This window comes from Strix uralensis, chromosome 1 (genome assembly GCF_047716275.1).
Source record: "Strix uralensis isolate ZFMK-TIS-50842 chromosome 1, bStrUra1, whole genome shotgun sequence".
Lineage (NCBI taxonomy): Eukaryota > Metazoa > Chordata > Aves > Strigiformes > Strigidae > Strix > Strix uralensis.
Genome location: NC_133972.1, coordinates 53,437,627 through 53,452,993, shown reverse-complemented (window position 1 = coordinate 53,452,993; position 15,367 = coordinate 53,437,627). Strand labels below are relative to the sequence as shown.

At 38.3% G+C, this 15,367-nt stretch overlaps 1 protein-coding gene across 5 annotated transcripts in view; it reads right to left on the bottom strand.

Moving 5' to 3' along the window:
* Positions 1–974: 974 nt before the first annotated feature.
* Positions 975–15,367, bottom strand: part of ACBD5 (acyl-CoA binding domain containing 5) — a 31,546-nt gene continuing 17,153 nt past the window's right edge. For all 5 annotated transcript variants that reach the window (XM_074866664.1, XM_074866675.1, XM_074866683.1 and 2 more), the window contains 8 exons: positions 14,439–14,576; positions 13,484–13,684; positions 12,667–12,773; positions 10,391–10,667; positions 8,846–9,045; positions 7,241–7,291; positions 6,840–6,949; positions 975–3,006 (listed from right to left, as the gene is read on the bottom strand). In XM_074866664.1, the coding sequence (XP_074722765.1) occupies positions 2,994–3,006; positions 6,840–6,949; positions 7,241–7,291; positions 8,846–9,045; positions 10,391–10,667; positions 12,667–12,773; positions 13,484–13,684; positions 14,439–14,576 (1,097 nt within the window). In that variant the 3' untranslated portion in view covers positions 975–2,993. The remainder of the gene's footprint in view (positions 3,007–6,839; positions 6,950–7,240; positions 7,292–8,845; positions 9,046–10,390; positions 10,668–12,666; positions 12,774–13,483; positions 13,685–14,438; positions 14,577–15,367) is intronic.

The following is a 15,367-nucleotide window of genomic DNA, read 5'->3' as shown; positions in this document are numbered from 1 at the left end:
TGCTTGCTTCTGCATTTTTTTGTCTCTAAACTCTCTTATACTTTTGACACTGCTGGGGTGGTGGGAGGTGGATTTTTACACAAACCCAGACTGTTTCCCCCTACCCCAGCGAAGACAGTGATTATAAGTTAGGGAAATACTTAACACTTTCTAATACAGGTATGTATTCCCTTTGGTTTCTAACTTGCTAACACCTTCCTGTAATCTTTACTACAAGCTCCATTTGTGTATTCAGTGGCAGGAGAGCAAAGAATCCTTGGATGATCTATAACTCCTGCTGGGCGCCTGCTCCTCTCTGGTAACTAGAAAGAGTCAGACAGAGTGTGGCTCCATCTCCACCAGCACTTACTGTGCTGCTGCCACAAGCCCCGAGCAGGAGTGAAAGAGGGCCCTGAGGACACAATAGCTGCCCCTCTCACACTTACACCTGGCTCTGTTCTGGTTCCTGCAGCTGCACACCTATTAGTAGGTGGAATGTCTTCCATCTGGTTTCAGCCAGAGCAAACCTATACTTTTTAGATAAAGTTTAATTGACTGCAGGAATCTAGCTGGCCATTGGCTTCAAAACAGCCCTTTTGAGCTGGGTCTAGATGTTTCCAGTGCTACACAGAACTGTTCTGACTGCCAGCCCTCCTGAGGAGAGCACCAGCTGGAACAACATAGCCTGGTTGCCACTTTCTCTAAGTTAAAGCTGTGTCTCTTTGTACCTGGGCAAATTATAAAAAAATAATTTTTTTCTTACCTTTAAGATGAAACACAAGCTGACTTGAAATCTGTACAAGTTACAGTGAGTCTGAGACAGCCCTAGCAGCTGAGGTCCAGTTAAGAGTTACAAGTGATGTGGTTTTGTATTCCACCTTTAAGGTTGAGACTGCTTCCTCATAACAGAGCCAGCAGGCTGCTCTTTACAGCCAAAGCACCCACTGAACAGCTCTTACTGAGCATTAAGAAAGTTCACAATAAAATACAAAATATTAAGGGAATGATTTATTGAAACATGAATAAATAACAAGGATGGCACACACCTACATTTATTTCAGTGGGAAGTTAACAGTTAAGTACCTTGGAGAATGTCTGTACCCTCTCTAAAAGCTAGACCCCTCCATGTAACAGGGTCATGAGCCAGGGGAGGAGGCACTCCAGGGTGCTTCATCCTGTCAGAAGACATGCTGCTTCAGGAGTTGTTTTTTTCAAAGTGACCTTCAAGCTAGAGTATCCTTCTGGTATAATTATTTCTATCATTTTATGACAAGAAGTCAATCACTCTAAGAACTTTAAGCTACATACACAGTGGCTTCAGGTCACAGCAGATCCTTCCTTCCAGCATAAGTTTTGTTCAAACCTGGGTTTTCAGTACATCTCATGCCAAAACACACCTCTGGCACATGAAACCATCGGATTGTTACAGCAATCTCCAAAGAGGTTTTGATCACTTTATTTTTTAATTCAGCTTTACAATAAGAAAATCAGAAGAGGGGAAAAGTAACTCTTAAAAAAACCCTGCACTTAACTAAAAACAAGATTAAAATTGTTCTGGTAAAACAAATATTAAATTCTGTGATTACATTTTTATAGAGTAGAGCTTGTATGAAAAATGTTTTCCAAACTAGAAAAGATTTTCAGGAAGGACCAAAAATAACTTCCCTCAAATTATTTGTAATATGTAGTCCAGGTACAGAATGAGAGCACATCAACAATATAGTAAAATTTCTGAAGACTCAGATCTTAAACACAGATTATATTATGATGTAATTATAGCAAATGTATGTCTCTTAATTTTCTGTCAAATCTAATTTTAGTGCATTTCCCTCTTACAGAGATTTAGACAATTTATATATTAATTTATTTTAAAATAAAGTGTAAAGCATGCTTTAATCAAGCAAACTTCTCAAGGTTGTAACTCTATCTGTATATTGGTTAATAAATACTGGGGGGGGTGGGGGGGGGGTGTGGAAATCAGCACCAAACTTAGCTGAAAACCTTTGTTTTGAAAGGAAGCAGAAGGATAAGAGAGAAAGAAATACCAGAACTGATATTTTTCATAATGTGACTTGGGAAAAGTCCACAATAGATTAGGGCTAGATTGAATCTTATTTTAATTTGACATAAACTGACAACAGAAAACTTACAGTGCACAGAGCTTTTTCAATTCTTAGAGATATACTTACAGAGCTAGCTTTCATCTTATTTTAAAGCACCTTGTGCCTAAACTATGTATTTCAGTTAAAACAAGCTGTTGTCAACAAGAATATAATTATCAAAGTTAAAAATATAAGGTGCAGCCTCTTTAGATGGATCCCTTGTACCACACATGGTTTCCAAACTTGTATTTGACAGTCCCTCTGTTATTAATGGCTCTAATTTTCAAGACATACATCAATTCCTAAATCTCCTTTACAATCTTAAAGGGTAAGTGAAGGATTCAACCTCATTTCTGACCAATTTACATGGAAATTTGTCCCACACTCCTTTAGCAGCAAAAATAACCAGTTGAACTCTTCAGAGATATGCTGTATTTTTCTAACAGCTTAAGATGTATTGAATTCATATTTTATTAGTGCTTTCCTCTGATAATATATAACCCTGTGGAAAAACAGGCAGAGATGTTGTGACTGTAAAATTATTTCTGTATTAAAGTGACAGTTTTACACATTTTTCACCTATTCTTTCACAAAGATGATATTCTCTTAATCATCTGACATCAGCAAGACCAGTAATTACTAAAGGCCCATCCACAAGCACATTCCAAAATAATTGATGTTCATATGGTTCTGAGGATAGAATTATTAAATTTTTTTTTTGTAACCTAGGAGCTGTGAGTCATTCAAGTTTCAATAATGTTAGTCCTTAAATGTTTAGCTCAAAGGTAGTACAAAATATTACTATAATAGAAGGAACATGATCTCAGATTCTGAGATTCTATGAGAATTCAGAATTCCTTCACTTTCCAGGGCCATCTTCTCCTAGCAGTCTTTAAGCAGAGTCATGAATTCTCAGTTCAGTTTTCTAGAAGAGGAACCAAATAAATTAGTTTAATGTACCTTCACATATAAGATGATTCTTCATTTGTCTAAATAAACAAATCAATTAAGGTTACATGTGAATGACTTCTGAGCCATTAAAATACAACACTGCTTCAAGACACTTGAAAATTTGCCCTCTTAAGTTACAAAACAACCTGCAAGTTTACAGAACTGGCACAATTTACACCGAAGAGTACAAAATGTCACTAAGAATTCTGAACTGCAGATGAAATTCCTCTGAACAGGCCCTGACTACATCAGTCAGTGGTTTGCTTGGCTCACAGCAGAGCAACACTTACAAGCTGGACTCCCAGTGACTCCAGAAAATGTGCAGTCAGAATGTTCTAAAATAGTGAGTTGAATCTAAACAACTCAATTATTATTAAAAATATACATCTGATCTGGTTTCAGAGCCCTTAGGATTCAGGTTTTCAAGCTTTCTTCAGCGAAGGCTCCAATATGAGCACCCATATTTTCAGCATGAAGTTCCCTATAAAGGACTAAGATGGGTTAAGAGGCTCAGAAGAAGCCCTAAAGCAGCCGGCATGCTGTACAGCAGAGTGCTAAGAGTGAGCTGAGCTACCCCTTCCCAGGGACATGAGCTCAACACAAAACTGTTGGCCACAGAAGGCCGCCTCTCCACCAGTTCCATGGAATTTGCTACACTGTGCAAAAGAGTTGGAGTCATGGCTCCGCAGCTTCATGATGAGAAAACCTCACGTGGTAGCAGAGACTCCTGGTTTCTGCTCCAGGGCAGTTTATATATTTGAAAACCAAAAGTACATAGATATGGTCAATATATGCACTGTGTACAGCTGTTGCCTAAAAGCTGACACACCTTAACAGAGTACAAGCTGAAACTGGCAATGGGACAACAGAGAAGGACTTGTTTCACAATTCCATTTTCTCTCTGTACTTGATCAACTTCCTACCCATTGCTAAAGGAGATGGAACTCTGGATGGAAAGGTGGTGCAGAGGCAGATAGTCTTAAATTCTGGCTACAGGTAGATTTCTTCAGAAACAAAGAGGAAAGCTGAAGAACACAGACATTTCTTTAGTTGTTTCTGTTCTTGAAGTTCATCTCATCTTAATACAATCCATGAATAAATAAGTAAACAAAACAAGGACTATCTGGGGCTATGCTACCTGTGTGTCTCATGGAGACACTAGTATTACTGTTAGTAGACTGCGGTACAAATCCTGGCATCCAGAACTCAAAAAGAACTGTGGAGCAGTCAGGAAAGAGCCACCAGAATCATCTCAAGACTGGAAAACAACTTTAAAATGAGATTCCAGTTCCTCCATCTGTTTTATTTAAGCAAGAGATTAAGAGATGACCTGGTGATAGCAATAAAATACCCATGGAAAACACAGCACAGGCTCTTTGTCAAGTAGATAAAGATCTAGGAAAAGACAATGGATGAAAGCTGAAGCTAGACAAATTCAAACTAAAAATAATATACCATTTGTTTATTCATTTAAGCTCTGAATCATTACAACAGTATATTAGAAAAATTGCTAGAAAGGGTGCTTTTCTAAACACTGTTTTCTGACTGAACCTGTGAATTGATTGAGGGTGCTAGAGACGACAGAATAGATGATCAAAAAAGGTTTACAAGAACAGCATCCTGTTGAGGGAGAGAGAGAGAGAACATGGACATTCAAGAACTATTAGCTCAACAATACTGAAGTTCACAGGAGCTTCACATAAGATACTAAAAAAACTCTATTGATTTTTAAAAACGTTGTCCTTGCTGGTGAAATGGAAATGTCCGTTTACCAGTACAGAAAATAAGGCAAATGTGTATAACTGCGTAAAAGCCCTAGTAGTGACATCTCTAGTTTCATCAGACCGTGCAAGTAACATCAGTGCTGCTGACAGCACCGAGACAGGGTAACTCCCTGGAAGCCTTGTAGCCTCTGTGGGCATTGTATTGTTTATCATACCATGGGCTGGGCCCAGAGGGTGGAGATCAGTGACAGAAGTCTAGTTGGAGGCCAGTAATGAGCGGTGTGTGCCAGGGGTGGGCACTGGGTCCAGTCCTGTTTAACATCTTCGTTAATGATCTGGACAATGGGGCAGAGCGCACCCTCAGCACGTTGCAGATTACACAAAACTGGGAGGAGTGGCTGATATGCCAGAGGGTTGTGCTGCCATCCAGAGGGACCTGAACAGGATGGAAAGATGGGCTGACAGGAACCTCAGGAAGTACAGCAAGGGCAAGCGCCAAGTCCTGCCCCTGGGGAGGAACAACCCCAGGCACCAGAACATGCTAGGGGCCACCCCACTGGAAAGTAGCTTGGCAGAAAAGGACCTGGGGGTCCTGGTGGTCACCAGGGGGAACATGAGCCAGCAACATGCCCTTGCGGCAAAGGCGGCCAACGGTATTGCGGGCTGCATCATCCCTCCCAGGAGCTCGGGGGAGGTGATCCTTCCCCTCTACTCAGCACTGGAAAGGCCACACCTGGAGTGCTGGGTCCAGTTCTGGGTAAGAGAGAGACATGGACATACTGCAGAGAGTCCAGCGAAGGGCCATGAAGATGATTAAGGGACCAGAGAATCTCTCCCATGCAGAGAGATGAGCACTAGCACAGGTTGCCAGGGAGATTGTGGAGATACTCACAAGCCATGTGGGCATGGTCCTGGGCAACTGGCTCTAGGTGACCCTGACTGAAGAGGGGGGTTGGACCAGCTGGCCTCCAGAGCCCCCTTCCAACCTTAACCATTCTGTGTTTCTGTGATTTACTGTATGAGAGAAAACTATATCATGCAAACCATCAAACATAAAAAAGCTAGAACAATTTCAGCTAATTCTAGTAAGAACTACACATATGCAGATTCTCTGCAGACTGACAGGAAAAAACTTAAAAAGGTAAGAGCACACTAAGCTAACAAAGTCAGGTGTGAGGTTGATATAAGTAGGTAGCAACTAGAGAACATCCACTTGATCTGATGCTTAGAGAGTAAAGGTGAGATGAAAGTACAACTGTGCTTCATCTGAAGGAAGTTGAAGTTACAAAAATATCATAGTAAGGTGCTAGTAAATTTAAATAAGAAACAGGTGACAGATGGGACTCTGCAAAGGATTTGATAGGAAAAAAGTCTTCTCATGGCACAAGGGGACTAGGGAGTCTAGAAGCAGTGAAAATGGGTCAAGAGGATATTGGGAGTGAGGGGGTCAAAGAATGTCATGGAGACACTTCCAAGCTACGCAGCCTCACCCACCCATGTACGCTCACTGAAATTATTTACCCTGCATCACATTTCATGGATTTAACCTAAATTGCCACATATAAAGCTCAGCACATGTAAAATCAAATTAACCAATACTTCCTTACGCTGAGAAACTCTCAAGGCGCTCAAGGTCTCTTCCTAGAATTCCCAGCTAATGGAAAGCACTCCTATTAGCTTCCAGAATTTCCTGTTGTGCATTTGACTTGAGTTCTTGGGACTAAAACATGCACCTTCCTATGACAACCATATCAGGGACTCTACTGTACAAACTGCTTTAGCCTGGTATCTTCAGAGCTATGAGTCACCGATACATACAATGGAACATCAAGCAAGACGTGTCTTGAAAGAAAGAACTCAAGGAAACGGGATTTATCAGAGCAATTATTATCAAGTTCCCCATTTTGATACTGACCTGACGTTTCAGACACACTATCAAAGCCTTACTGAGAGCATACCCTTGCATTCTTCTTATGCATGAAGGTAGTATTTTATGTCCTGTCTAAATAACACAATATACTACATATTGGTTTAAACGGGTGAAATACAGTATATATATGCCCTATTGAATGCACATCTTTACCTTCGCTTTCTTTGAAGATACACATGTACCAACCACTGGGCAATAAACGGCCATACAATAGCAAAAGCTAAAATACCAGGAGAAATTTCAAAGGGCCACCATGATGGTTTCTAAGGAAAACAGAAAAAAATTCTAGTCAGCAATCTCTGTGGACATATTGAATACCACATGTATACTTCTCAATTACTTCAAATGCTACAGTATCAAAGTAGAAAATACTATTAAGGCCAGAAAGAAAAAATTAATCAAAATAACTTCTTCAGACACAGTTTATTTTTTATCTCCTAGTCAAGGGAGAGACAATATGAAAAGTACATACTATGAGCTAGATATAAAATATTCATCTCATCTTTTTCCACCATTCACACTGCTTTTTACAAATAGAATAAACAATATTTTACCTTGTCAGAGGAAGCAGGCTGATAATTTGACTGTAGTGTTGCAGATTTTGCCTTTAAATACAAACAAAGGCTAGTAAGTATAAAAAAAGAAACTGCAATTAGAATTTTTCTGCTTGACAAAATGAGAACACGAAGTTTTCCATCTTGTGAAGGCTTTGCAATCTGTATCTATGACAGTTTAAGGAACAGAACCACCCCCATGCAATCCCCCTTTCACCACTTAGTTTCCAACTTACCTCTCGTGTTTCCATTACTCTTTATAGCATTTTTATCACATCTCTGTGTGTTAAAACATAAATCAGTGTCACTGGACCTCTCTACAGTTTTTCAAGGCCCCTCTGCCCAACTTGTCATCGCAACTACCTCAACTCTGGTCCAGTCCCAGCAGTTGCAACCCAGAATAGAAATCCCAGCAGCTTAATTTGCATGATTACATGTTTCAGCACTAGTCTACACAAAGGCAAAAAGCATTGTTTTAGTCTGCCCTGAGCTATAGCTACAGGCATGTCTAACAGCATAAAGGAAAGAGAATACTCTGTTCCAAATCTTCCAGGCAATCCAGAAAATGAGAAGTACCAGAAACTTTTCAAGACTATTCCAATACGCTATTGTGCTTTCACAAAAACAAAGCAGTAAGTTTTCTCCGCCTTTCTTAATTTATGTAAGCATGAAACAGAAGCTTCTGTTTCTCTTTAGGTAAGGGTAGCAAGCACAGCATGAACCATTGGAGAAGAATCTTCTATTTCTTCATATACTGCTCAGGCAAAAAAAAAATAAATCCGTATCTAAATATCAGATTCTTGAATAGCTCTGACAGAGTGAAACCATGGTTTTAATAAATCCTTTTCCCTGGCTGCCTTAGATTTGGAATATGTGCATCCCATAGTATACTGCTTGTACAGCTGTCATTCTTAGGTAAATTAAAAAATATCAGCAAGTCAAACAAAACCAAACATTTTTAGCTTGCTGGTTCAACTATATTCACAGCATATTTTATTCTCCTGAATATACTGTATTTCCACTGAAACAGAAGGAAAAAGAAACCACTACAATAAATATCTACACTTGCTTAAGCCTTCTTTTGCCTATCTTGTATACATGAGGTGAAATTCCAAGAAAGTTGGATTACTTTGAGGGGAAAAAACGCTATGAAGAATCAGTCTTCTGCTAACTGAAAAATGGAAGTTCTACCTGCAAACATTTACCAGTCTGGAAGATAAACGTAATTTCTCACTTCCTTTGAAAATGCTTTGAGATCTACTGATGAAGAATTATCTGGGATCATGTATTACTAATATTAACTATGGAATCTCCATATAGTGACTGTGTAATGTGTATCAATAACTACAGCTAGGATTAGTTTGATCAGAAATCAGTAAAATAATATACAGTTAATTTCTAGGTCAAAATGCATGGTTTTGCCCTGAATTGTGTTCCTGAGAGTAGGTACCAATAAGAAATTTTAAGTTGGAATAAACTACAGAATATAACTGAAATATCTTCACAGTTTAAGAAACTATTGTCCAAAATTTTAATCTGAAAAAGCATAAAAACTATCCAAGGAAACTTAATAGCAAGTAATCAAATTACTTCAATGAATAATACCTGTGATGCTGTAACAGCCTCCAGCATATGCAGCCTCTGAAGGACATTCTGCATGTCTTCTTGCAACCGCATCAGCACTACTGCAATCTGCTCATTGAGGCTACCCCTGGGTCCTCTGTCTGATCCCCAGCGCTCTCCGTCCCCTCCACTACCCATCTGTCCACCTTGTGAGCCGTCTCCTAGAGGCTGAAGTCTATGCCCTATTTTGATGGAGAAAAAAAATACATAAAACACAGAATGAGCTACAAACTCTATTGAAAATGCTGGATTTTAACAGTTTGGTTTTCTCCCTCCTGAATGGAGTGGGGTACTCCTAATCATAGGCTATATTCAGACAGTTCAAAAGCACCAAGAGGTTACTGCAACATCATCTGAGATGTTTCCCTACAGTCTCAGTGTGACAGTATCATTCAAGGTCCTAGAACTGCATAAACATTTAGCAAAAAATTATTAATTCACATCCAGTCAAGTTCAGCAGTAAATTCTGCCCTAGTGAACAGAAAGTAAGATCTGTCTTATTATCAAGGGTAGGTGTGTTTTAAGTTTGGCACAGTCTCCATCTGGAAAACAAAGAACACCAGCATATAGTAATGAGAAAAAATAATTGCTTGAAACCTACAATACTCCTTTAAACCATATACAGCTAGCCTACCATGTTTCTGCCTGCAAGTAGCAAACATAAGTAAAACCGTAAGAGAGAGAAGCGGATGATTAAACTATAATACGTTCTTCATAATAGTTTTCAATATAAATGTTGTATTTAGATTTTCTTTTGCATTTTTGCATCTGCTTATATATAGGTGCCATAAAAAAGGCATGCTCTATATAAATAAAATACCTTCTGACTTTTTTTTTTTTAGTATGAGAAAAATAAACTTTATCCTTGACTTTACAGATCATACCACTGGAATAAGCAGCACCTACTTCTAATACATATTAGAAGTATTACGGAATTAAAAAGAGCTGAGGTCCAACATAAATTGAACATCTGGACTATTGTGTGATTAAGAATCATTAAGTTTTAAGAATCATAACAGATAGTATCAGAATCACTACAAGGTGTGGCTAACACTCCAATTATATAGAAAACAATGCGTCACTGATACCTTTCCAAGATGTTCCATGGTTTCAAGTAAGACACCACAGAGATATAAATGTGTATGCATTTAAAAAGAAATATGTAACTTGTAAAGAAACTCTTCTCACGCACAGACAGGTTTTGATGATTACATTTCTAAAAAGACAGGCGCCATAAACAGCAACTGGAGTTTAAGGTAAGCCAAAACAGAAGAATCCAACATGCTTAATACAAGCTCTCCATAGCACAAGAAAATCCTTTTGTAATACTTATTATGAATGAAATAGATACTCTGAAGACAAAACTGATTGCTACCAACTGTAATTAGGATTTTGTTATCTGTTTCTATTGTGAAGGACAGAAGCACCATATAGCATGACTATCTTACTGAACAATGTTGACAAGTGCTTCTCAGTAACTTAGGGTAATCAGGAGAGTGGGGAACACAAAAGCAGTGTCCACAGTACCTCTCCCTCTTCTGAAACTGTAGAAATCTGCTTTTTCTCCACCTTTCTTCTCCTTGTGAGGGCCCCCATTACTGGCTTTGCCATCTTCTCCGCCACACTTGACTTCGCCTTGTTCTTGAGCTGCTTCGTCTACAGTATTTCCAGGTTGGAGACTCCCATAAGTCATACAAACGTGCCTTGGAAAATCCGTATTTTCTAACAGAAGACTCTGATCTACATCCAAGAAATGGGATGAATGCTTTAAAGATCCTTTAGCTGATGTGATGATCTCCAAGGGCTACAAATTAACATTAGCAAGTAATTAAATTCTGTAAAACATGACAATTAACCAATAAAAAGGAAGAAGCATCATCTCTACTTTAAGAAAATAGTTTGCCCAGAATTAAGACTTTTCTTTTAACAGGAGCAGTTGTTTTCCTGTAGAATGTGCTTACTACTGTCTAAATGTCCCTTTTGGACTGATAAGGCATTGGAGGCAAATATTCTCAAAACAGTGATACCACTTGGAATTACTTTAGACATTTCCAACATACCGTAATACTCAGTAACCACTAATATAGAACATTAAGATCTGAAAATATTCAGTTTTTCCTTGTAAAACTGCTTTGCTTCCTAGACAGTGAAGTGGTATCCTGACGTGGATTCATGAGCCACATTGTCAAAAGTCACGTGCTATTAGCAACCCTGAGTAGGCAGCGTTTACACTCATGGCAAAGAGACCACGTTGCTTATTATGAACCTGTTCAAAACAGCTTGCCTGCATGCTGTACCTCTCACTAAACAAAAGAAAGGCATAGTATTCTATTGAATCCTTATTCAAAATCAGTGGTACTGCAGGTAGATATTAAAAATAGATGACATACGTGTTGATCAGGTCACAATTACATGTTCTCAATAGGACTGCCTTAAGGTGGTTCAAGCAACCCTTTGTTCAGTGCAAGGACAAGCACTTGCACACCTATACGCTGAAGCAGACTGGGGACCTCAGCTAGCTGAAAAATAACTCCATGAAAAAGCCAAAATAACCAAAGGGGCAAAGAAATGGAAACTGCTGCTAAAATTCCATTTGTCAAATAGCGGTTCATAAACCTGTTTCAGCAGAACTGAAGGACAGAGTGTTTGCTACATCTTTTCCAATAAAAAGCTGTAATGCAATTATTTAAATGAACCTCTTCTAGTTTGAATTGATCCATCTGTAGTTCTACTTGTATATTTATTTACATATATCTGAACATTTGTTATTTTGTTCAAAACTAGAACTCTTTTCATGCAGCTTGGGAAATTCTGACAAATTATCCACCACTTCAATTAAAGAATCTCAAAACAAGCTTGAACAACACACAAGATAGTTGGGAAATCACCTAGCTAAGAGAGCTTGCGGGACTTTACCAAATCACCTTTCCAAACATGCTTCATTACTGGGTAAAATTTTGATTTGTTAAAAGGAATTCTCTAGATCCTCAGGAAACAGCTGGACAAGAGAATGATGCAATATTAGAGTGTTACTGGTCTTTCTGATCCCATGCATCATTCATATATTCCTCCCCAGAATCAGGAAACTAGGTGTTTGAGTAGAAGCTATGAAGTCCACACTTAAACTGGGTCCAATCCACTAAGTCAGCTAAGACTACAGTTAATACAATGAGCAGGAGCACAAACTGCCAAAACTAAGCCTGTACAGTTGGTGCCCACCTTTCATATGAAAAGTCAGAGATGTACATCACAGTTGAAGAGAGTGCAAGAGAACCCAGAAATCACTGTCATCTCCTACTTCTTTAGACCTAGGCCGCTTTCAGGCACTGGCCTACAGGCCACCTGCTAAGGCTTACTCTTTATTCTAAGAAACAAATGCAGGATTCATCAGGCCAGAAAAAGACCACGCAAAAAGCTCATTGTTACAAAGACACTCCCTGCTTAGAGGTAACTGAATTCTGGTCCCTATACATTATGAGACCCTAAATTCATTTGTGGAACACAGCCGTTAGTTTCTTTGTACTGTTGTTTTTGACAGTAGTTTCTTTGTAGTCTTGGTTTTGATACCTTCCCCTCACATAACTTTTCTGAGGGCAAATATTTCAAGGCTTTCAGATGAGTAGTAACTAAGTTGTAGAAGACTGACAATAAAAAGGAATGAAAATCGATAGTCCAAACAGGAGAAAGTTATGCATGAGCTACTTCATTCACCTCTGCATGTCCAGGTTCACCTGACAGATAGGAACCTATTTAAAAATAAGCATACCAGTTTCAAAATACACCTAGGAATACTAAGCCCCTACCTCTTCTAGTCCAAGCTGCTCCATAGAGTCACAATAAACTTCACTGTCTGAATCACTGGTTAAGTGCTGAGCTGCTGAGACCTCTTCAGTATTCTCTTCATTTGCACCTGTATGGAGAGGAGATATGCACACATGCTTTGTAAATGTGAGCCAATCCTGCCAAAGAGTAAAGCAATGAGTTAAAATGTCTAGGTGAGCTTCAACTCATACTCCTTTTATCTACAACTGTCATCCTAAAGTTAGATTCTGAATAAAGAGGTTATATTAACATAGGAATTAGATAAAACTTTTAATAATGGGAAAACTATAACTCATAGTGGCATTTCTGCATTATAAGTTGATAATTTTACCTTGTTCATTCCACTCTCCTTCCCAAGCTCAGTATAAAGCAGTTTTGTCTAAGTTATCTGTTAGTTTTAAAATTATATATTTAGATTCAACAAACTGGCATTTATAATATTTTCAGCCTTTGAGGATGACAAATAAGACATTAGTGATTTTGATTTCACTACGAATTAGCTTTCAAAGGCAAATAATATTTGCATACGTAGTATAATGATTTTAAAAGAAAACAATTGCATTTCTGTGGCTTTGGGTCTCTGTTTCTGAATTCATCTCTCTGTAGGAGATCCTAAAAGAAAGCCTTATTTTAAACTGGTATTAAATTTGATTTTTTTGGGAGTATTCTTTCTTCAAGTTTCTAGAACTGAAAGACACCATTGCTAGTCTCTGAATCCCAGGATTAAGCTTTCAAGAAAATAGTATTTTCCATGAAAAACCATGTGCAAATGAAAGCACGGGCTTGCAAGATCAGTACCTTGGTGAGCACTGTTATTAGCTATTTCTAGGCTTGGCTCCATTTTCTTTATTTCTTCCTCCCGGTTCAAGCCATTCAGGGCAGATTTGGTCTGGATGCCATTCTGCATATCTGGGATAAAGCCGTCCTTGTAACAGCCATTAGTAACAATACTTTCCAAATCCTTAGCAACTTCTGATTCTGGTTTCCCATTCTTATAGTCTGTAAAAGAACAAGAAAACCTTGCAAATAGAAAGCTATGCACCTAATAGCTCAAAATATATTTCTTCAAATAGCTAACTTTCTAATGGACTGTATGTATAATGGATCTGCAGAACAAAAGATATAAATGCTTCTAGATTCACATTTGCAGGGATTGTTCTGTTCTTGTAAAAAGTGTAAATATAAAATTCAATTTGCATAAAGAGCAGATAATATTTAAAACATAAGTAAGCAAATCCAAAGCAGGTCTCTGACAAATTACATAATAATCCTAATGTCCTTGGAGGAAAAAACCTGTATAGAATTCTAAATATGTAATTTCATTTGGGTTTCACTTGATGCTGTTCTTTCTCAAAACTCTTCATGAACCCCCTAAATGAAACTCACTGAAAGTTCTGTTTTATTTTCTCTGAAGAAAAAAAAAGTGATTTTCAATTCTAATGTTACAGTCAACATAGCCATTCACAGCTCTTACAAACAGCACTGGCAACAAAAACCAAAACAATACAGAGTACAGACTTTTAGCTAACCTACCGACAGAACTTTCTATCCGAGTCAAAAATTGTATGACATAGCTCACAAATTTGTACTAGTTCTAGATCTTATAACCCAGGTTGAGATACTGCCACTTTTGTGTATTTGCATCTAATTCTCCTGAAGAAGTACAGCATTCATGATCCTTTGGGATTTTCTGCCACTTAGGTGGTTAAGAATAAGTTTGGAAGAGACAGTGGTCCAAGGGCAGAAAACATACCCTTTCCATTCAGCTGCAGTTCTTTTTCTTCCTCTTCACGAAGCCCTTCCTCTTCTGATTCTGCGCCGCTATCACTACTTTCAGCTTTTCCATTCACAGCTTTTATATTTGAAGTGGAATTCATGACATTACTAAGGTCTAAGAAAAAATTCAAAGAAGAAAAAAAGGATGTATTTTAAAAGAAACAAACATACCCCCCCCCCAACTATTAGTCATAGTTCTACAAAAGTATTTCCATATTACAAGATGTACCAAATAATGCCAGCTTTATTTCTGTAAGCTCTTCCTTAACTGGTTTAATGTTTCTCTTTTGTGGCTCACCACAGAGTGCCTGACTGGTGAAGAGATTCTCAATGATTCTGAGGAAGCTGACTAGAAAGAGCCAGCAGGCCACTTTCACTACCAAGTCTCAGACCAAGACTATTACCCATATTTATGGTATAGCTGCAGTAACACTGTATCTAGGACCAATGCGGCCATGTTCTTTTAAACCCAGAAGCCAGCATTTCTATAGAAGTTCCCTTTTGGGCCGAAATGCTTCAAAATTGCTCTCAACAAAAAGGCAAACTTTAAAACATTCTATTCAATTATGTGAGCAACAGGCTTCTCACATAAGAAGGTAAATGCAATATTCCATGCATCTTCTCCTGCAGTGATTTAAGCAGATGCAAAATGTGGTAAGAAGACTCAAGTTTATAAAGATCTTTATCTGGTAAAGGTCATACGGAAATAAATTCTCTGATTTCAGTGAAAAAGATGATGAAATAAATACACTGAGCATTTGCTTGCATGTCTAATTACATAATTTTTTTTAAAAAAAATCTTGAAATAGACAAAGTAACTGCTAAACCCTTACTTTCCACATCTTTGATCACTCCAAGGATCACAAACAATTTACTCTGACCGTACAAAGAACTGCAAGGTAAAGA